This window comes from Molothrus ater, chromosome 18 (genome assembly GCF_012460135.2).
Source record: "Molothrus ater isolate BHLD 08-10-18 breed brown headed cowbird chromosome 18, BPBGC_Mater_1.1, whole genome shotgun sequence".
Classification (NCBI taxonomy): Eukaryota; Metazoa; Chordata; class Aves; order Passeriformes; family Icteridae; genus Molothrus; species Molothrus ater.
The window spans coordinates 4,609,870-4,633,023 of record NC_050495.2 but is presented as its reverse complement, the minus strand read 5'-3'; the positions used below and the strand labels follow the sequence as shown (position 1 = coordinate 4,633,023).

Sequence of the window (23,154 nt, the reverse complement as noted above, 5' to 3'; positions counted from 1 at the left end):
ATATAAAATTGCAGAGTTAACAATTGAACCTCCAGGTTCACAGCATTACAAAAACAATAACCACGCTTTTTAAAGCTTTTTCAAGCTCTCCACAAAAACATCAATCAGTATTTCTAGACTTGAAGCAAAAATGAGGTCATCTAGTGCAATAGCCATTGCTCAAGAAAAGAGAACCCAAAAAGAAATGAACTCCAGTGAAATGTCTGGATCTGCTGCCTTGCTGCAGAGTGCTGAGAAGTGCTGCAAGGACACAACAAAATCCATAATAAAGAAAAGTTCAGTTACAGCTACATGACAGACTTGGCTACCATTTGAAAATACCTTTTTATCCTCATGGAAGAAGGGTTCTGACTGAGCTGACACCTTGTGTTTCCACGAGTTATCCACACCTTCCAAGGGGAAGCTGGGCCTGGATCGATGCAGGTCCTTCCTTGCCCTCAGATCCTGCATGAGGGGCAGGCTGTCCCTCCCTTGGCGGCATTTTTCCGAGTAGGATCGCCTGAGGTCCGCAGGGACAGTCCCAAACCCAGACATGTAGCCCTTCCAATCAGTCTTACTTTTGAAAGAGTCACCCTCACACATTTTACTTGAGCTGTCTTTGCTTCTCAGTGTAGAGCTCCTCACGATGTTTTTGCTCCAATCGCCCTCTGGAGCCACCTCCAAGAATTGTTCTTTTGTCACCAACTTCTTCTGCAAGAGCCCATCGTCAGCCTTTAGGGACAGCTTGGAGGCCAGATTGACTTCCAGCCTCTGCTCTGTACTCACTGCATTTATGGGCTGTACCTTTTCAATTACAAATTTTGCACCCTGGTTTCTGGAGGTCAAGTTCACTTCCTCATCCTCATCAACAATGAAAGTTTTCTTCCTAGCAAATTCCACAGGTGAATTTACAAACTTCTCTGGAAAAATGCTGCTGGGGTTTCCCCAGTAAGGAGGGCTGACCTTTCTGTCTTTGGACTTCTGTTTATCAAATTCAGGGCTCCGTAGTTCCAGTTTCTCTTTGCCCTTTTCATTTAGGATTAGTTTCTCTGGCCTGTGCTGCTCTTCTGCACGTTCACCTGGTTTGTTATTAACTGAATAGTGGTCTGGTCCACTCTTCCACTCGTTCCAGCTGTAGGTAAGAGTCATTTTCTCTGACACATTTCTTTTGTTCTTTGATCTCTCCCAACTCAGTGAGCCGAGATCTTCAGAAAACTTCTCCTGAACTTTACTGGCCTTTGCTGATTCTTCTTTATATTCTGCCATAAGTGCATCAATATCAAGAATTTGGGATCTGTACCTATCCTCAGCCTTCCTTCCAGGCAGATCAGAATTATTGTCGCTCCTTTTCTGGGGGCCCAGCTCACTGTCCTTACGCACCTGCGCAGAATGCGGCGGGGACCGGGGCTCATGGTAAGAGATTTTCCTTCTGCCACTCTTGAAATCACCTTGAGCTGTACTTTCCACATCATGTTTTAACATGAAAGCATCAACATCTATAATTTTCTCTTTAGAATGATCCAGACCTTTTTCATGATGCTGTTGGTTATCTTTCTTAGACACGTGAAAATTACCAAATGCAACATTTTTGGAGAAAACGGCATCTTTTTCATCTTCTTTGACCCAATCCTTGCTAATACGCACTTCCCAGGAGTCTTCTCTACAAGTTGAACTTGTCACATTTTTATTTGGTTGCTGCAATAAAGGTTTGGACCTTCCAGGAAAACCAGGGTCCAGATTAATTGCTGCTGCCTCGTTTGAACCAGAAACTGTATTAATTTCACTTGCACTGGGAGCACCAACAAAGCTTTTCTCTTTTTTGATACCAGGAATCTGATAAGTCACTGCAAAATAAGTTGCCTTTGGCTCAAAGACAGAACTCTGATGTTTCATGTAATCATCAGGACTGCCAAGAACAGCTTGGTTAGCCTCACTCCCCTCTATCCCATCTTTGATATTTTTGCTTCTCTTTTTAAGTAAATTTTCATTCAATTGCAATGAATCTGTCCGGCTCAGCTTCTTGATATTTTCAGGATTGAGCCACACAACTTCTTCCACCTTGAGTGACTCCTGAGGCAAGGTCCTCCTCCTCCACCTTTCAGAAATCTTCAAGTCAGAAACGCTACTTCTGCTTCTCCTGACCTTCTCTTCTGGATCTGCTCCTCGGAGTTTCTCGTTGTTTTCAGGAGCTGTACAAGCCAAGCTGAAGTCTTGCTCTTTGCAATTTAAGTCCAGACTTTTCCTCAACCCAAAGGCCCCAGATTCCTCTTTAGTAACATTCAGTCCTTTTGTATCAGGGGGGTGGCTACTGGAAGATTTAAAATATTGCCCACTTGCAAGCACTGAAGCCTGAGCCCCGTGTTTATTGACACTTGTGGAAGTCACGTCACGATCCAAGTTGGTTCGGAATTCATGGATGTCAGTCCCAGCTGCCCTGAAACTCCTTTTCTCAGAGGAACATTTCACAACATTAATCCTCTCTGATTTATCTACAGAAGAGACTTCACTCTTATCACCTTTAATTTCAGCATGTAGCTTGCTGACCTTTTCACTCATTCCCAAACCTTTACTTTTGTTTGTGGAATAAGGTATTTTCTCAGCTATGAACAGTGGCTCAGGATCAGTTTTATCAGAGTCTCTTTTCTGTTCAGGTAAAGTGCATTCACTGGAGAGAAAACCAGCAGGTTCTCTCAACACAGCCTTACTTGTGAGAACTTTTGCCTCTCTGGCTTCTGAAGTAACATTTTCTTCTTTCAAGTAAAGAGTGTGACTACTTGTCTTAACTGACTGCCCTGTAGGTACAATGTCCTCATCAGTTTTATTCTCTTTCACAGATGATTTTCTAGTTCTGAGTGTCATGGCCTTTTTCTCAGGAGCCATTGTGATGGTTTCACTAAGAGCCCTTTCACCATATGTCTGAAAGATTTCATACCTGGGCTCTATTCTTTGGTAAATTTGAGAATCTTCTGCATTTTTGGGAGGAGGTTTTTCAGTCTTCTCAACGAAAAATTTTTCTAAGACAATTCCCAGACTCATTTTCTTGTCTTCACTTGAAGAAGCTGGTTTTGGACTTTTCTCTACATGTGCTGGATGTTTTGATGGATCAGGCTGCTTGTGATGCTCCTTTGCAGTGGTGCTTTCCTCCCCTTCTCCCAGCCACGAGCGTCTGCTGTGCCCTGAAAGCACCAGGTCCTGCTTTGCCTCGGGCTCCTGGTTCCTTTTTGGTGCAGGATCAGCCCCAGAATGCTCAGCAACAACGTTGTGCTTCTGCACATTGTGCTCAAACAGGGTGGCCCGGACAGTTTTAATGAAGGGCTTTTCCAGAAGAGCTGGGTTTAATTTTTTCTCAAAGTTGCTTGTGAATGAGACAGAACTCTCACTCTGCTGGGAGAAATGCTGACCATCTCCCAGGAAGCTCCCTTTCCTCTCCAGCTGATCAGGTTTATTGGTTATCTTTAAAACCTGACGGGATTTCCAAGGCTTCCCAGGAGCAAATGCCTCAGTGAAATCTGTGCCATGGGTGAGCTTCAGCTCCTTGCTCTGGAACAACAAAATCCAACAGTTATCTTGAGTTTATTTTTAAAATGTGTAATAACATTTCTTTTAAAACTTACTTGCACCTACTTTGTGCAACAGAGCTTGTACAAGACAAACACATCCACATTCCCTGAACACAAACTCCACTGAGACCAAGGTAACCTAAGGGAATGTGTAGCTCCAGCTCCTGAATCTTGATTTTAACAGAATTATCTGTCTTATAACCAGTTACATGGTCAAACTGCAAGGAACATGAAGATCTGAGTAAATATCACAGCTGGAGATGCTCAGCTATGAGAAATATTAAGCTGAGATGAAGTAAAAAAGGAAAGAGGGAAATTAATATTTTTTACCAATCCTTCACTATTATCTACTCACAGGAAATACAAGCAGCATCCTAAAAGATGGTATTTTTAATAGCACTTGCTGAAAAAGCACATAGTGCAAATAATAAAGGGAACCAGAATACAAGAGGTCTTACAGGAGTTCAATCTTTTACTCAAGTCTTACAATTTAAAATTTAAATTCCCTCAAGAGTTGACTTAAGATTGTCTTAAAAAAAAGCTAAAGAACATCAGAAAATTAACTTTAAATGTATTTATAAATGAAGATTTTTAAGTCTGAACTATATTCTTCAGGGAATTTCTTTAATCCTACATTATTGTCAGATTCTGAAAACAGCACTTCCATTAATGAAAGATTTTCCTTTTGAAACAAATTGTTCTCCTTGAAAATAACGCTGAACTACAGAAACTTTGCACCTGTAGCTTTTCCTTACCACATATTCCTATCTTGGACAGGAAAAAAGCCATAAGAACTCACTAGAAACACCCTTAAATTACATTAAATCTCCTCTACCAAGAACTGTCACCAGAGAAGTTCTGTTTTGCAACACTGAAGTGTTGCTTAGAAACAGAGAGAGCCTAAAGCTTCCACAGCAAATCCCCATTTTCCCTGGAACACTTTGTTGTCCAAACTGCTCAGGTAAATGTTGCTGAGGAGACTGACCAAGGTCCAGGCTGGGATTTATCAAGAGCTGTGAAATGGATGCAGAAAAGCACAGTCTTAATGCTCTGCTTGGAGAAAATAAAGAATAATCACTGCACAAACCCACTACAGCCACAGGCAGTTCACTGGGGTTTCATGCATCAGAAATCCCTTAAAAACAGGGCACAAAATATTCTTTCCTCTCTACCACTCCTACACTGAGCAGTGTGCACACAGAGCTGGACAAACTCGGCTGACACAACGCTCCTGAACTTTCCTCTGCACATCCTAAAGACAAACTCACACCAGCAAATCCACTGGGGTTGTGTCAGCCCTAATAACCTCCATACCCATTGAAAAGTCACTGATTGATAAAGCCACACACAACAGGACCTTGCAGAGGCAGCTGCTGCCAGTTCCTTACTTTCGGATTTTCCTGCAGGTCATGGATTGAGTCAGCTCCAGCCTCCCCAGGTTTCTCAGGCTTTGCTTCACCCCCTGATGTTGGACTTGAAAACCTAAAACAAAGGATTGGTGTTATTTCTTTAATCCAGCTGGTCAATGAGCAGGGTGGCTTCATACCAAAGTAGGCCGGTAGAAATTATCCATCCAATTACATTTCCTAAAGAAGAAATATCACTATTTCATAGTAAATGACTGTATTTGGTGGTTAAATTGTATCTAGACCAAAGGGATTCCCAAAATATTAACATATTATTTATTAATATAAATTATTGTTACTATAAATACTATTGTTAATTATGCATCTTAATTGTTAATAAAGGAGTTAGATATGCATAACAAGCTATAATATCTCTCACTGACAGTTACACTTACATGCAAAGGTCACAATATTGACAGCTTCATTTTTTCAGCTGTTGTCAGAATACATTTAATTTTCTCTTCTTCAGATTAAAAAAGGCAGGAAAGGAGCTTAAGAATAATACTAAAAAAAATTACACAAAGTGGAAGCAAAATGATCAAGCTTTTTTTACTGGACTGAGAGAGCAAGTTTTACTGAACAACACGAAGCCAAGAGGATTAAAGAGAATTTCTCTGTAACCTACATCTTGGTTAAGTCTGCAGAGAGTGGCCGTGACTGCAGTGAGCGGCGCAGATTTCCTCCCTTAACCTCAGGATTTTCTGTTGTCAGCTCCTTGATCCTCTGCTGGATGGTCACACACCTGTTTTCCTTCTCTGGGAGAAGCTCTGGATCCACTGTGGCACTGGGATTTTCTGAAGTAAACAAACTAATGTGTTTTTTAACACTACCTCTTAAGATATTATTCTCTTTTTCTGAGGAAGCTGCAGGACTTTCACAGCCCAGGAACGTGTACGTTTCCTTCTGATCTGGTCTCTTCCCCCCCTTAGTAGCTCTGCTTTCACTGGTTGTTTCAGGGCTTCTTTCAGGACCATGCAAGTTAATTATTATTTCTGGTTTTGTCTCAATTTGTTCACTTTTAGATTTAAGTTTAGTTTCCCATGTGTATTTCCCATTATTTAAGATGCCAATTTCCTGACTACTGCATTTCAGATTTGTTTTAGAAGAACTGCTTTTATTCAATTCAGCTTCTTCATGTTTTGGCCCTGTTTCAGACTGATCATGACTACCCACATCAGTAAAAGCAATTATGGATACATTCTCCTTGCTTTCATGGGATGAACCAGCCTTCTTGCAAGAAGAAAGATCTTTATGTTCAAACTTAGCTGTCAGGTCCATGGACAAAGGCCTTGGTTTTCTAACCCCAGATTTCTCTGTAGGAGATTTTTCCTCAGAAGTTTCCACAGCATGATGCTTTTGATCTCGTAATGACTCCAGAAAAATAGCAGACACTGGTCTATGTTTTGCCCTTTGCTGGACATCAACACAGAAATCAACTTTATTGTTGAGATTATTTGCATCATCATTGTTCTTCTCCCCCGGATGAACTTCACGAGCATCTTTCTTTTCACCAGTTTTGAGGGAGTTCCAGGATTCTGGTCTGAGACTGGAGGAAAATGACATATGCCTATGGAGAGCCCCCTCAGGATTCCTGGGTGTCTCTGCTGGTTTCACAGAGCCCTGGAGGTCCTTGCTTTGCAGAGCAGAGAATCCCCTGCGCTCCTGAGCCCTTTTCTCCTGGACCTTGGTCTGCTCAGGGCCCCCTGGCTCAAACAGAATTACTGTGTTGGCACTGGGCCCCGTGTAGAAAGTCACATTTGTCACCATGTCACTGCCAGCCTGATTTCCAGCGTCAATGGCTTTCTGATCCACTAAGGGAGGGACATTCCCACTCAACACCTTCACAGAGGACGTTTCCTCAGTGGCCTTTCTCACCATGCTGCTGGATCTGAACGCTGGGACGGGCGGTTTGACGTTTGCAAAAGTATCCGAGGATTTCTCCTTACAAAAAGGCTTTGGGAAAAGTCTGGGCCTTGATCCCAGCGAGGGCATCGTTGCAGATCTCAAGGAATTCCCAAATTTCTTGTTCTCCTCGAGAGTCAGGGATGCTGAGGCCTCCTTTGCCTTGTTGCTGGCATCTGAAAGCACGCTGACATACACGCGCTGTGCCTTCTCCTCAGCCCTGAGCTCAGCTAGGTCAGGGACTGCCGTCAAAGACGCCAAAGTAGAATTTATTTCTACTCTTGTTGCCATAGTTGGAATTACACATTCAACAGAAGTGAAAAACTCCAGCAAGGAAAAAGAATCTGCAAAAAAAAAAAAAAAAAAAAAAAGGAGAAAAATGCAAGTATTGATGTAGAGTCAGCATGAACATCAAATAACATCATTCTCACATAAATTCACAAGGAAGCAAACTCAGATTAAGGTGCCTTTCAGATATGCTGATCCCAGAGTTTATCACACTGAAAGACATAGTGTTCCTTCTCCAAAAAGAAAGAAGCACCATTATTTACTGACTTGGCCCAACAACCAAATACAATGGAAATGAACATATCCTACAAATTTCCACATTCCCACTTACCATAATTTGCTGCTGCAACCAATCCATAGGGCCTGAATTCTTTCTCATAGTGACAACAAGAACTTGGTCACCAAGGGCACATTAAGGACAGGGAATGTGATCACTCCAGAGAGACTGCCCAGACTTCAGCTGCAAATAAACAAAATATTCCAATTCAGGTGTGGCACATACCCAGACAATGCCATGTGGGACAAAAATCCAGAGCATTCTAAGGAGAAAAAGCTGGTTCCCAAGCAAAAGTGACCTCATGCAACTGTAAAAAGCAGAAGAATGTTAATTTTTCAAACAGCCATTAAAGAATCCAGAAATTACCACTTAAAGGTGTAATTGAAAGGTGGAGGGGGAATAACTCAGACTGCACAACAGACACACCAAATCTGTGCTGTTAAAACCACATTTAGGTAAGACTGTTGCATATTCAAGTGTTGTCAATCACTGGTTAAACACAGAGCTTTGCATTACTGTAATCTCAATTACTGTAATTTACTTTCTATTGTAAAGCTCTTTTCTGGGGCAGCAGTCTGTGAAGTGCTACCTGAGCAGCTGACCTGCAAACGGCTGATTTTCCATCAAAATGGAACTTTTACCATGACAAAGCAGTTTTGTATCTCGCTAGCAAAGGCAGGAGAAGAGCTTTGGCTTTAATTATATTCTTACTGCAGAGAAGTGGGAAAACCAGCAGTAATTAGAATTTCAGCTACAAGAAGTAACCTGAATCCTTCCTAACAGAAGTATATTTAAACTCGTAGCAGATGCAGGCAGCTATGTAAGGTTAGATTATTTTTTTCCTTCAAAAGCTGTCATACTCTTCATTTTTAGAAAACTCACACTGTACTTCATAACCAGGGGCCCAAATTGGTGTTGCCACCCTCTTGTCTCTTCTGGGCAGCCTTGAAGGGGCAGTTTTGGACTCCCCTCACTGGACCCTATATTGGTGTGAATTTACCATGCAAATAAACTTATTTGTAGATTCTGTGGAATATGGAGCTTCCTGCTTGTGATTATTAAAAAAAACCCAACCAGGGTTTTCAGGATCTTGCCTTCCTGAGTCTGCAGTCTGGAGAAGTGGTTATTTCACCTTCAGCTTCCCTTGACCAGACTTAGCCCACACTGGCACTGAAGTTGCAGGGATTTATTTTTGTCCCTGCTTGTGCTCCCTCTCTCAGGCAGGAGAATGAACTCCACTCACCTTGTCCGTTCCCCTTCATCTTCCAATCCACTTGGAGTTCTGTCTCAACCACTTATCCCTGATGCCATCCCCCTCCTCCCAAGTCCACGACCTCGTCCTTCCAAAATAGCCACTAACCCAATCAGCTTATCCACATCAAGCTGCCCCTTCCACCATCTCACAGATCTCCATGAAATCTTCCTCCCTCTCCCACTCCTGGCTCTAAGAAACAGCCACCAAAATCCGATTAAAATGCTCTCACATTCCAAGGATGCAAAGGTTTGGGAGGTGCTGTAAAAGGAAACTTGCTGGAATGAAGCTGATGCTCACAGGCAGCATTGCAAAGGGAAAAATTCAGCTGTGAAAATAGCATGGGTCTTGCAGTAGCTGAGAATAAATTCTCTGGAAAAGAAGAAGGGGGCACAGAGCTTCTTAAATGGACTAAAACTTGATCCTCAGTGGAACGCAGGGCAGTGAATTTACAATGTGGGGCCTAATCCCTGGTAACAGAGTACAACTTGGTTCTCCAGCCAATATTCCTAACACAATATTTACCCCTTCCTCAGTTTCTTTACACTCCAGCTTTACAGGACTCCATTTTCCCCTACATAATCTACCCAAGTCAGTTTTCATGTTTTAAATTCAGACACCCTACAACAGATACATGGCCCCAAACAGACAAATGTTTGAAAAAGAACAAAAATCTAGTGGAAAAAATAATCACCCAAGTTTGAAAATGATAAAGCTCCTTGATACAATTACACTTGATAAAGAGGGATCATGCCATCAATGCCAAGTGTAACATACACCAGACTCTGTGTCTCAATTTTGAAACATATCTTGTTTTAGATAAACCTGCTTCTTTCATAATAAAATACCTCTAGTCCAGTTGTCAACGTACAAAATTTGGGGCAATTTATAAAGATCAACTGTAAATTGTACTGCAGGAGGATTTCAAATGCTATTAATATTTAGTAATTCTACTGTAATCGTACTACTACAGTTGTAAATCCCTCACCATCAGCTACATCATGTCATTGCCTCCTGACCTCCTCTGCCCAGGGACAGTCAGCCAAGCTGCCCACGATGCCCCTTCATGTCCCCATCCTGTGTGGCAGAGCCTCAAAGCCACCTTGTCCCCATTTTTGGGCACCTTACCCCCATTTCTGGGCACTGTTTCTCTCCCTGCCTCCCAAGCAGTGCCCACGCTCCCCTTGGCTGTGGCAGGCACATTCTGCAAACAAATGAAATTATAAATGGCACTGAAGTGTCTCTTGAAATTCTCCTGCTTTTATCAGAAAGGCTGGCATATGAAGGCCTGGCTCTTCCCTGCTGCTCCTCTTCCTCAGCTTCCAAACACCTGTGACTGGGATTTTTTTATTTTTCCTGGGCCAAGCTGAGCCGCCACAGGGTGTCACGGAGACGCAAATGCAAACACTGCTCCAGGCCCCTTCAAATCTTAATGCCCTCAGGTGTTGCCTGCATTTTTAATTAAAGATCATTACAAAAATTGTCAACAATTTTCCTTGTAAGGAACCAAAATGGATTATTCACTTCATAGGGTTATTTTTTGCAGAAGATCATTTGGGAAGGGCTTCACCCCAAACACGCCCTCGCTTTGGCACTTGCCCACCCACCACACACACACAACTATTATTTACATCACTGCTAATTCCTTTAAGCCTATTAAGGCAACAGCAACAGCCTGCAGATAATTTTTCCACCGTGAATCACGTGACTATTGCCAACTTCCTTGCTCAGAAACAAGAATGTTTTAAATGACACAAAGCAAAATTATCTATAATCTGGCCCTGAACCTCGCAGCAGATAAACAAGTCCATCTGTCTTCTCTAAGGGTGGAAAGCATAAAAATTCCACTGAGAAAATGTCTCTGCTATTAAAAAACCCAAACAAACAAAAAACAAAACCAAATATGTTTATGACATGGAAATCAAGCAGAAAGCCTGGCTCCAGCAGCAAATACCCACTGAAAATACGCCCTAGAAAAATCACCTAATAAACATGAAGTTTTTCTTCTTTATATACAACTTTATCAGCAAATCTGCTTCCAGTATAAAAATTTTACTCCCTTATTATGTAGATACACAAAGAATTTTGTTAACAACATATATTAGCAGCTCCTGAAAACATGGCTTTGTCCATGACTGGGAGGTTGGGACTGGGTGATGTCTAAGGACTCTTCCACCCCAAACCAGTCTGGGATTCCATGATTCTGTACATTCCCCTGGCCCAACAAGCCACAGGAGCTACTGGGAGCAATGACCATAAACCAAGATTTATTTCATCCCTCCTACAAAAGTTGCCCTACTGTCTAAAATGATTCAGCCTTTACAAACATTTTTCCTCTCTCCTTTCTCCTTCCTGTCCTCACTGACCGAACCCTGGGGTCAGTCTGCAGCAATCCCTGTCTGTTCTCCCCAGAAATCCTCCTTCTGCTCCTTCCTGCACTTGGAGAGGTGCTGATTGGATTAAATAAGAATTAACAGAGCAGATCCCATCACTTGCTGTGCACGTACAAGTGTGAGTGCTGACAGGAACATAACTTACTACAGCGCCACAAAAAAAACACAAAAAAACCTTATTCTGAAACTTTCATAAGCAAGCAGATCATGAAACTAATTCAGTAAAAAGCAGGCTTTTTCTATTTTTGGGTTTAAGCCTGATTCAGGTTATTATTCACTGCAGTGGGATCCATCAGTAGTATTTAAGAGGACATTCAGGGTCTCTTAAAGGGAGAGATTATCAAAAATACTTTCATAATGGCTCTAATTTTTAATTTGCCAGGCTAAGTTTATTCACAAAGTAAAAACAGCTAATAAAATGCATTTAAATTCTCTTCTCCCGAATTCACAATAACTCAGTTCTGCTTCTCAATAATGAAAACTAGAATGCTGAGAATTAAAACTACATATTCCAAATCTCACAAGCCAGATAGATCTGCAAAACCCCACAGACCACTAATATTAGAATTCCAAAGCATTGCAAAATTCAAAATATCCTTCCTCCATTTCCCATGTCCAAGTTTCTTGGAAACCTCTAGTTCTTCTCTTTTACAAAAAGAACTAAGTGCTGTTCTTTTGGACATGCCGGTCCAGTCCCAACCCAAGGATGAAAGACACCACTCTGACATTTCCTCCCACTGCAGAAAAGATTAGCATTTTGTTAAATAAAGTGTCCATCCTATAAATAGCAGCATTTACAAGCACTTGTAAATCTCTAATTGCTCCTGCCAGTACAATTGCATAACGATCATCACCTGCCAGAGCTTCACCCCCATGCAGCTGCACTCAAGAGCTGCAACATTTCCAACCACCCTTTCCATTAAGTGCTGCCATCTCAGTCCCACGGTGAGAACTTTACACCTTGTATTTCGATCTCCATGCTGCGAAGATTGGTTAAAATGGTAACAAGTTATAGAACAGCAGTTACAGTAATTCAAGCTGGCCCCATAGAGGCTGTAATAGTTATTTAGTAAAGCAAAAATTCGATGTTAAATACACTGGAATGGTAAGTATGAATTTAAATCTCATTCTTGATGGAGCAGGACAATCAGCTGAAACAGAGATTCAGGAAAACACCATGAGCGTGGGGAAGGCCCTGGCACAGGTTGCCCCATCCCTGGAAGTGTCCAAGGCCAGGCTGGACACAGCTTGGAACAACCTGGGCTAGTGGAAGCTATCCCTGACCCTCCCAACATAAATCACTTTGGGATTCTGTGATTAATTTATGGTAGAGTAGGATTCAACAGCCAAATGCTACTGTGTGTAACCAGGACAGAATGCATCATGATGGCTGTGGGGCACAGGGAGTCATCCTCCAAATTTCCTTGAATTTATGAGACAGATGTGTCTGGAGAGAATGATTTGGGTAAAAAATTACATGTAATAATCTGTTTCCATAGCTGTCAGTCTGTGCTATTTTCATAACAACGTGTGTCATATATAAAACATAACCCACCAGGATTAATGTACAAAAAGGGCAGATTGCTCCAATTCTTTCTAGAAAACAGCTTCAGAATACCATCCTTTAGAAAGGAACCATTTGCTACCATAGATTTAGTATCAAGTACCCATTTTTGGGTATTCAGCTCCAAAGATTTCTGCACTGGGTTTTGGGGGCAATGACCATTGCTCTACAAATAATTCAGGCGAACACCTTGGTCAAGATCAACTTTGTCCAAGCCAGGTCTTGGCTGGAGATTTTCCTCTTTGTACATTGTGTTCTACTCAAGAGATCCCTCAAGAGCACAGGGACTGACAGAACATGCTTGGCATTTCCTCTGACCTGCACAACTGCCTCATCACACCCCAATCTTCCACAATTTCCTTCTCCCCAACCCTCTCATTGACAGTTTCAGAGGAAACTCTCTTCCCTTTCCAGATTCACAGTAGGCTTGATTTGTTTTGAAACTCCCTCGAGTCTCAGGTAGAAAAAAAACCCCAGCCAAATGAAAATTACATTAAATGTTGGTGAATCACCATTTTTTGGTAGCAGAAGCTGCATATCCTCACCCTCCTGTGTGAATCACCTTTTACTTCCAGCATTCCACACAAGGGATTCCACCCAGCTCATTACTGGGTGGGTATTTTCAGAAAGTCCAATTCTTTTGGCAGTTGAAATAGGGAATAAAAGCAAAATCCTGATTTCTGCCAGCTAAGGATGACATTCTGCAGCAAAACATGAATTATGGGATAAGGCTGAAGTGAGGCTAAAAGTGTGTGTGTGCAGAAGGTGGGTATTCCCAGCAGAATGCTGTTCTGTTTGCTTCTCTCATCAAACCTTTGCTTTTGTGGTCAGCTTCAACTCCTGCTAATGTTCTTTTAGGTTTCATCCTTGCAAATGCTTTTAAACCACAATCAAGACCTGCAAATAACCTCCCCATGCAGTTTAGCAGGGGAAAAAAAAAGACATTCCAGAAACAACTGCATTGCGTGCCAGATAAAATATTAATAATCAGGTTTGGCTACAAGCAAGAAAAACTGCCTATGGAACTGAAAAAAGATTAATAAGTCAAATTAAGGCTCTTCCAGAAAGATGTTTGGTTGTTTCAGGGAGGATTTTATTCTATCTGTAGCTCCCAAAGGTCAAAGGGGTCATGTCCTGGACACATCAGAGGGTGGGTACTTGAATTTGCAATTTGGCAAGTTTCTCCTCATAACTTTTCAGAATCCTCATGGAACTTCCTTCTGGCTAATTGCAACATAGTCTTCTTGTTGAAGGAAGCTTAACTTCACTTTTAACTGTATTTAAAATAAATTTTGGCTAGAGTTCAGTTTTTCTGCACAGATCCTGAAGGAATGGGTTAAATCCCTGACTCTCCTTTTCATATCTTATGCTACACATCCTGAATATGATGGAATTAATCAAAATCTAATTTATTTATGCGTCCTTTGAGTGTATTTTCTCCATGACCTTGCTTTAAAAAGGTGAAATTTGGCTCATTATAGTTTCAGAAATACATCAGGCAGCTACTGATCCCTCTGACCTCGAGCAGGCAGCACTTTCCAAAGCCCCAGAACTGAGGCAGGGCTGTGTTTCTCCAGAGGCTCCAGCTTTGGGTGGGAATGCTCTCGTTTGGCAGGCACACCATGGACACAGCTGAAGGAGTGCAAGGAGATGGATGAACCAGCTGCAGCACAGACAGAAATATGGGACTGAAAAACAACTTTGGCATTCTTCCATTTGATACTCCCCTCCACAACACCACGCTCCGTACCATGTTCCAGCAGTAAAAGGAGCTTAGAGACCACCCACACCTGGAAATATTTACTGTAACTGTGCATATTTCTCATCCTCTTGGCAACAAGGGAAGAGGAAGGACAACTGTTTGATCTCAGAGCTGACAGGACATGGATATATCACCACTGGACTTTGTTTTATTCACTGCCTTCAGAGCCACCAGCTGCTGCAAATGCTTTTAAAAGCGGCAATGATATAATTGGGACATTTTCCTCCTAAAACAGTGGTGGAGGCTACTTGGACACCGACATTGGGACTCCTTGATGAGCAAAGGTGCAGTAAAATAGCCCTGCAGCACCTAGCTAAGCCTGGCAGCCAGCGTGGGGACACCAAAGCTTATGTGGACTGTGGGAGGTGCAGCACTCCTGTGGGAGACAGGGCTTGGCTGACCTGCTGAGGAATTCAAGTCAAAGGATTGAGTGAAGCAGATCCGTGGGCTTTGGTTTATTGAAAAAATCCACCTACTTGTTACAAAAATAGGCAAGTGCCTCCACAGCACTTTGAAGCCTTCAGAAATAAAGCTGACCCATGGCCCTGTGCTCCCAGGCAGGAATCAGGGGAAGGATCTCTTCACACAAACCCAGCCTCTGAAGGTCACTGCAACACAGAAATAGCATGAGGTGAGAAGACATTTCCTGCTTGCCTTCACGCACAGCAGGTGCTTTTGTGTCAGAAGGACAAAGCCCCTAATCCTCTGATCTGCCTCCTCAAATTCTAATGGATTTCCAGCGCTGGAAAACGCATTTGTGGCCTGGCACAGTAAACCACCTTCAGAGAGTACAACCAGCTCAAGCTGTGGTGTGATTGATGTGGGGTCACCAGGACGAATTTATAAATACTGAGCCTTTATACATTCATCTGAGTGCTGAAAAATTAATTAAGGTATTGCCATATGGAGAGAAAAAAAAGTGGTTTCATCCAGAAAAATTAAGGTTACTGGCCTTGGAGCACGACCTTGAACACACTGAGAGATCACTTCAACAGTTTAAGCATCTGGAGCAAATTCAAACCCATAAAACCAGAGGACAAAAGAAAGAGAGTGGTGGGCTAGAAGACCAAAATCATGATATTAAAAATGATATATGTGTATACATAGCTATGGTGACTAACATGTATCCAAGGGCTAAGAATTAACATTCCTTTGCTTCTGCAAAAACAAGAAAGCAGGTTTACAGTGCATTATTTTTATACCTGTACTTTTCCTGACAGACACATTTGGAAGCTGCACAGTCGCCAGCAAAGACTCATTCACAAAGAGCACGTGGCAGCTACTGATAAAACACCCAGAGCAGAGATGCTGCAATAGATTACACTGCTCCTAAGCTTTCACCTGGACTAAAAGAAATCACATGATGACGGGCTCAGGCTGGAAGGGACCACAGAAGGTCATCTGGTCCCATCTTCCTGCTCAAGCAGGGTCATTTCAGAGCACGTGGCACATGGCTCTGGAATAACTCCACTGAGGGAGACTCCACAGCCTCTCTGGGAGATCTGGGGAAAACTGTCACTGCACATTCTTGGTACGAATATTTATGTACTGCTTCAGCTCTCACAGCTCTGCCTTCAGATGTCTTCTCTGATGGCTGGTTTGCTACTTGTGATCTTAAAAAAATCATATGCAAAAAGCACTGTGTTCAACAGCTTTTGATTTGGCTGCTAATGACACATTTTCTATCAAAACAGAGTGCCAACACTGTGTCACAGCAATTTCTCCACTCAGTCCATCATTCCACCTTTCAGATATTTGATTAGTCAGAGCATAAGCACGTAGTCAAGTTCACTCAACAAGCAAATACACTCGAGCCCAAAATACTCGTACCAGGCACTGCTCTGGAAATGAGCTGCAGCTGCACGGCAGCAAGACACTGACAAACAGGGGGCTGGACCAGGTGCTTCCCAGGAACAGATGATTCTGTTCTTGAACAAATGAACAATTCCAAAGCCTGCTCCCCTGAGTCACAACAACCTCTGCTCTGAAGATGAAGCCTGCAAAGCTGCAGATAAGGAGATCTCCCTGGGAGTGCTGCGGGAGACAAGCACTGTGACAAAAGACTGGCAGAGCTGGCATTAATAAACAACACAGCTCCATCTCCCAGGCAGCACCTCCATCCTCTGCTCTACAGCAGCAATTCAAGCACTTCACAGAAAAGATGACCCAACTTGGAACAGGAAAATTATTAACAGTATTAAATTGGATTAATTTTACTCCAGTTATGTCTTTCAGGATACTGATGGAGCCATTAAAATTCATTCAGATCAAATGACATGACCCTCAGATTTACCATTTCCACTCCTGTCTCACAGATAGTGAAAAAAGCATTGGACTAAGTAGAGATGGGTGGATCTATTCTGAATCAAATAAAATATTTTTATAAAAGCCAAATACTTGGCGGCATATATCATTCCCTGAGCCAAAATCCCTTATGTCACCCTCTGCCCTAAACACACTGACACATGAAATCCTTTTGCCTTTCAGGTTGTTCCCAGTGTTCCAACAGCTCTTTGATCTCTTCCTTGTGTACTGAACCTGGCATTAAGTCAGGTAGGATACGGTGCTGCAGCAGGGTGCTGCCTCCTGCCAGCCATCAATAAACTGCCCTGAGCTGCACACCCAGAACAAACCTGCTCTGTCAACAAAGCCTGACGTTGTGCCAGAGGAGCTACTGCTGCTGCCTTGATGATAAGGCTCCTCTTCTTCCTTCAGTGGGCACATCTGGCTTTTCACATATGCAGGAAATAGGGGTTTTTTCCCCCACATTAATGCAAATGCCCACCTCAGAATCACTGGCTGGGTACTGCCAGCTTGTACAAGTGTTCCTTTGCTTGCCTGTGAGCAGGGCATTGTTACCAGCAATCCACAAAGGAGCTTCCTCTTCCCCTAAAGCCCCAGGAATGGAACAGAACACAGAGGGTCGTGTGTGAGCCAGAGCTGTGATGCTGCATTTCTCCTCATTTCTGAACAAAAGGATGTTTAAGCCAAGAACTCTGACAGCAACAAGCCTGCACATGCATTGTACACTACCTTGTTCTTCAGAAACACAACATTATTCAGCAAAATCAAGGCCTGTAATGAATTATTGATAACACGTACACTATCCAAAAGCTTTGTAAGTACTTAACAATCTCCTCCACTTCCCTACATGCTTGAGAAAGCACAGAAAGGGAAAAAATGCCTATTAATTGAAAGACAACAGCTCAGACACCAAAAACATTAATGTATTTATTGAGGGGGGGGGTGAAAGAAAAACAAATAGCTGGAGTTGGAAAAAAGCAGCTCTGAAATCCAAACGGTGGCACTGGGAGTGCCTGGATGTGCACAAGCACTGGTGTGGAACATCCCCAGCACATGGACAGGGAGGCCCAGGGAACCCCAGGGCTGCTCAAACCACACTCACAGCTTTGGCACAGAAGGGAATTTTTAACCACAAGTGAACCCTGGGGGCTTTTTAACTTTTTGGGAAGCACTTGAAACTGATGGTCCAATGTAGAGATCACTTACATTTTAAGGCAGGGTAATAATGAATAGCTGACACAGGCATATTTTGCAGCTCACAAAAATTAGGAGGAGTGAAAGATCACAGGTTTGTCCTCACCAGTTCATCCAGACCTAAGTGCCTCAGCATGAGCACTCACTTGCCATGAGCAGCCAGACCATGAAGCTTCCCTCAAATCACCCCCACCCAGCCACACTCACACCACAATTACAGCAGCCCTGGCACCTGATCCCAGCTTCTCAGAGCATATCCAAGGAAGGGATTTAATAACCTGAAAACGATCTCACAGTGAATTTAGAAACACCCTTCTGAAGTTATTACAAAGAAGGATCCTTGCACTGAAATTTGACTCAAAAGCAAACCAGGATACACCGAGTTCTCCCAGCTCCTCACCTCTGTTCGTGCCTGTCCCCACAGAGCCCCACAGTGAAGCATGACCCACTGATCCCACTGTGATCACTGTTAACACCACTGGAGGCCTCTGGAAGGCAGAGACAGTCACCAGCCTCAAGAAGCACAGCAAGTCCTGCAGCTGCTGAGAAATCTGCTGAGCCAACTCCCTCGCTGGCCTTTTTGGTACAGATCTGCAAGTTCAAAGGGCGGCATAAAGTTGTCATAAAAACAGACAACTGGCACTGCATCAAGAATTTCTGAAGGAGGAATCTCACCTGAGCAAAATCAGTTATAGAGCAGGAGACACACTAATCCAAGGAACTGAATAAGTGGCAAAGTTGGAAAGGAAATTAAAGATCCACATGTCCTAACATCTTTCATGAGACAGCAGCTGGTGAAGGATGCTTCAGAAGTGACTTAAGCACAAAATCTAATTTCTTTTCATTTTCTAGTAATCTGCAGCTTTGAGACTTGATGAGCCAACAAGAGACACCTGCTCAGTGAAGAAGATTGGGCAATTTTTTCATTTTGTTTCATCACATATGAATCAACCAGCAAACCACGGACAAAAAAATCCGCGTGAACTACCGGACACAAACTCTGCCCAGGAGCTGCCCTGGTCAGCCTGATGAGTTCCCCTCCCCAAAGTCATCAGGTTCAAGAGCCAAAGAGTTCAAAAATCAGCATTAACCAAAAGCAGCCAGACAGGCTGGAAGAGCTGTGCCTGACCAAACCTGCCCAGTGCTCAGGCAGTGTGTGGCCTGCTTGCTCTGCAGCAAAGTGATAAACGCCACAGATTGTGAAGTCTAATAAAAGCCAGTCCAACCTACTACAAACACTGTCTTGCACATTGGTAAACAGTTATAAACAACCTTCTGTTAATTATATATTTTAAAATATACACTCATGCCTTAACAAGTTTTACACTCCAGCCTTCAGTCCAGATGTGAGCAGGAGCAGAGCCATTAGATCTGACAAATTGTGGTGCTGATTCTCTCTGTGAGCAGCTCCAACCCTGGGTTTTGGGAGCTCAGTTCAAGCCCAGCTTTCCAGGGTTATTGACAAGACATGACAGAGAAGAGAATACAACCACTTCTACAGTCAAAATAAACAAAGATGGAAAAAGCTTTAACCTTAAAGTAACCATTTTCAGCATTTCTGAAGCATGAAAATCTGACATGAAAGCTGTTAATTTAAAAATAAAATAAACTCAACGGAAGTGAAACAAAAATTTTGGAGACAATTTGAAAAATATATGAACCTGCTCCCTACAGAGCCAAGCTTGTAAAAGCACCATCTTAGCCAGCCATAAACCTACAGCAGAGCAAACCTGAATTCCAGATCAATTGCTTAGTACATTGTGTGCAACAGTCCAATATCAACAAAGACAATGCTCTGTGTGATCATTACTTTACACATAGATCACACACATAGCACAAAATCTCTGAAGATTCTACACGTGCTGGTGTGGAAGCAATACTATTTTTTAAAATATTCATTTTGTGAAGAACATTAACTGAACACTATGATAACTTGTAAGAATTATGATACATAAATCCATACATTTTAGAAATATCTAATACTACTTGGATAAATGAATATATGTATTATAGAAGAACAGAAGTGTTAGAAGCGACCTTAAAGCTCATCTCATTCCACCCCCTGCCATGGGCACCTTCCACAAACACATTCCCAGTGTTTAAGAACAAATAAGAGAGAAAAGGCTCAATATGGTTCCTCAGAAGTGTCACTACTGGGGCCTAAGTTACACAGGTGCTTCAGTGAAGTGCCTTTGGGAGAGGAAAATATGTATTTCATCTTAAGGTTTCCATCATCTCCCTTCGACTTCCTCCTCATGCATGAGCACCAACATGAGAGTGACACTATTCAAGCAAATATTTCACGTGAAGTACAGATCCACACTGAGATCTACAGAACACACCTCCTGTGTGTGACTACAACACAGGCTACAAGAAAACCTCTCCCTGCCCAAAACTAACCCTCTGTGCTCCGAGCACAGGGAAAAGGGCTCCCGTGGAATCTGCAAGCACTGCAGAAGCAAAAGGAAGCACAATTCCAATATGTTTAACGCCTGAATTAGCATAATGCTCACGAGGCAGAAAGCAGAAGCAGCCTCCCTGACCTTCTTGAAATGCTGACCTGCAACTATTGATGAGCATTTCCAATGGGTGCTGTGATTCACCCAGCTGGGGAAGGAGGCAAGGAAACATCACTGCCCTGTCCAGTGAGAGCAGGTGAGACACGTGGAGACCTCTCCAGCAGCTTCACACATCTACACAGGAACAGTGACTAAAACTGTGCTTAGGAGAGTAACAAAGACCTGAAGTTGTACTGGAAACTCTGCTGTAATCAGAGTGATTCATTTAATCTCTCCTTAGTAGACAGCAGCCACAGAGCTGCAGTGATTTAATTATTTTTTTAAATATTCATTTTGTGAAGAACATTAACTGAACATTAGGATGACTTGTAAGAATTATGATACATAAATCCATACATTTTAGAAATATCTAATAATACTTGGATAAATGAATATATGTATTATAGAAGAACAGAAGGGACCTTAAAGCTGATCTCGTTCCATCCCCTCGGCCAAGCCCTGTCCAACCTGGTCTTGAACACTTCCAAGGATGGGGCAGCCACAGCTTCTCTTGGACAGAACTGCTACTGCTGCTCAAACATGCAAAAAACCCACACTGCATCGTGTCTGCAGCAGGAACAGGATGGTATTTAGATAACTCTGCAGCCATCATGTTGCTGAAAACATTCTAATGACAGATTACACTAATATTTGACATCAATAGTGCCAATACAGTAAGACACTGTTTGACAACAATAACAACAGTGACATTTCTGTAAGGTCCCTGAGTTAGGGAGCGAGCCAGCCGTGCTGCTCAGCTCCAGCAGAAAGGCCTGTTGTGCTCCTTTGGGTCAATGAAGAATTCCCAGTGTTCTCATGAAATATCAAACAGTTACAGTGGCCAGAAATTCCAACTCTGTTTTAAATCCTGGTTTGCTGGGCTCGTTATGGATGAGGCAGCTTTGTCCATGGAAAGCCTTGTATGGTTGAACATAGTCCCAGCAGATAAACATCCCTCCTAAATGCTGGCACAACTCCCTCCCTGCGAGGAGCCGCCGGTGCTACGGCTGCACTGAGACAGCCAAGCCCAGCACAGGCTCAAGGCTGAGCTCGTTAAAAGAGCAAAATAAAGACAAACTTAAAATTCCGCTCCTGTTTGTGCCTTTCAAACTGTAAAATAATAATGGGTCCTCGTTTTACAACAGCAGGAATAAGCAGTTTTAGAAGTTGACATTTATTAACATCACTTGTTGAAATGCACTGAAAGCACATATTTAACCAATACTGTGATTACAAAAACAGTCACTATGAAAATATAAACAGAAGAGGCTGCTGTGTATGGCAACAATGTTGCAGCACTAAAAGCACACAAATCCTCTTATTTTCATGCATTTCACTAAAACACTGGCAGCTTCCTACCCCTGGAAAGGGGTAGGAAGGGTTATGAAGGGTAACTACCAAAATCAAAGAAAAACTAACAAAGTACAGGCCGAGCGCCTTCACTTCTTCACCTCCTCCCCAACGCACTAAACCCACATAGTTTCGATTTAAACGACCAAATGCAGCTAAGTCCTTTTTCCTCTCTGCCATCCACATAGTTTAGATTTAAAGAACAGAATGCAGCTAAGTCCTTTTTCCTCTTTGCCATCCATCTCCCTGAGGCAGAGCCGGAATTGCCCGAGCTCTGTGCAGGAACTGGGTCAAGCCCGGAGCTGGAGTTAACAGCCCACTCGGCTCCTGGCGATTCCCAGCCCCCAGCCGAATGAAAGGGGTGTTTTGACCTGGAAATAAGGCTCAGATCTCCTCCCTGCCCACATTAAAGCCCATCTAACTGCGAACAGTAGGACAAGCCTTACTCCAAAGCTGCGGCATCGCTCTTTGGAGGAGCTGCTGGAGCGCACACGCTTCTGCCCTCCAAGTGAAAACTGGGGAGACACCAAACCTCCAGCAACTGAATTGTTATCTTTTCCTGCTCGTTACACCAGCCCAATGACCATCCTGACTCGTAATTACTACAATAGTAAGATGCTTTCAGTTCTCACACTGCTCCAAGATCAACACTATCTCCTTTCAGGCAAGCAGAGGCTTTACTCTAGGCCAAAACTGGAAGTTTTGGCACTTAATTCTAATAAGAACTTTTAATGAACAGCTCTGTAAGTGGCTTTAGAAGAGCCCAGATCCCCCCACCCCCAGTGTTTAAGTGTATGCTCATTGGACATGACTCAACCACAAACAAGCAGTGTTCTGGATAATAACCCTCTCTGTGCCCTGGACTGCCCAAGCTGTATCACCACAATCACACAACCCTCAGAAAACATTCATTTCCTCTCCTCAAGCATATTTTGTAGAGATGAAGAGCATAAAAAGAAAACTCAACTCCCACTGTCTCAACGTAAGTGTAAGGCATTCAGGAACTGCAAAAAAATGTATTAATGATCTCCTATTTATACAGACGCACTGAAAAATATCCCCAAGCTGCTTGAAAGTGTCTTCGTTTGGAGAAGTTTCAGCATTACATATTCCCAGAACAAAGACAGTGGGAACAAAGAAAATAAACCTCCTTGATTTGAGAAAAGAATCTAAAGATAAAGTGTGCTCCCCTAAACAGCTTAATTTTAAGAGTCTGAATTCTTTAAGCCTAGGCCTGAGGAAAATCATCACCCAGTAGACTTAAATATCCTTTTGTGATCAGATGTTCAGGTCATACCAATCACGAGAATAAAAGGGAAACATTAGGGAGTTTTTTTAAGCAATAGCTGAAAATAGATAAAACAG

General features: G+C 42.7%; 1 protein-coding gene across 1 annotated transcript in view; it reads right to left on the bottom strand.

Moving 5' to 3' along the window:
• Positions 1-23,154, bottom strand: part of KIAA1671 (KIAA1671 ortholog) — a 65,414-nt gene that overhangs the window by 37,440 nt on the left and 4,820 nt on the right. Inside the window, exons 2-5 of the mRNA XM_036393168.2 lie at positions 7,467-7,595; positions 5,571-7,191; positions 4,928-5,021; positions 322-3,519 (exon numbers count right to left, since the gene is read on the bottom strand). Of these exons, the coding sequence (XP_036249061.1) occupies positions 322-3,519; positions 4,928-5,021; positions 5,571-7,138 (4,860 nt within the window). The 5' untranslated portion in view covers positions 7,139-7,191; positions 7,467-7,595. The remainder of the gene's footprint in view (positions 1-321; positions 3,520-4,927; positions 5,022-5,570; positions 7,192-7,466; positions 7,596-23,154) is intronic.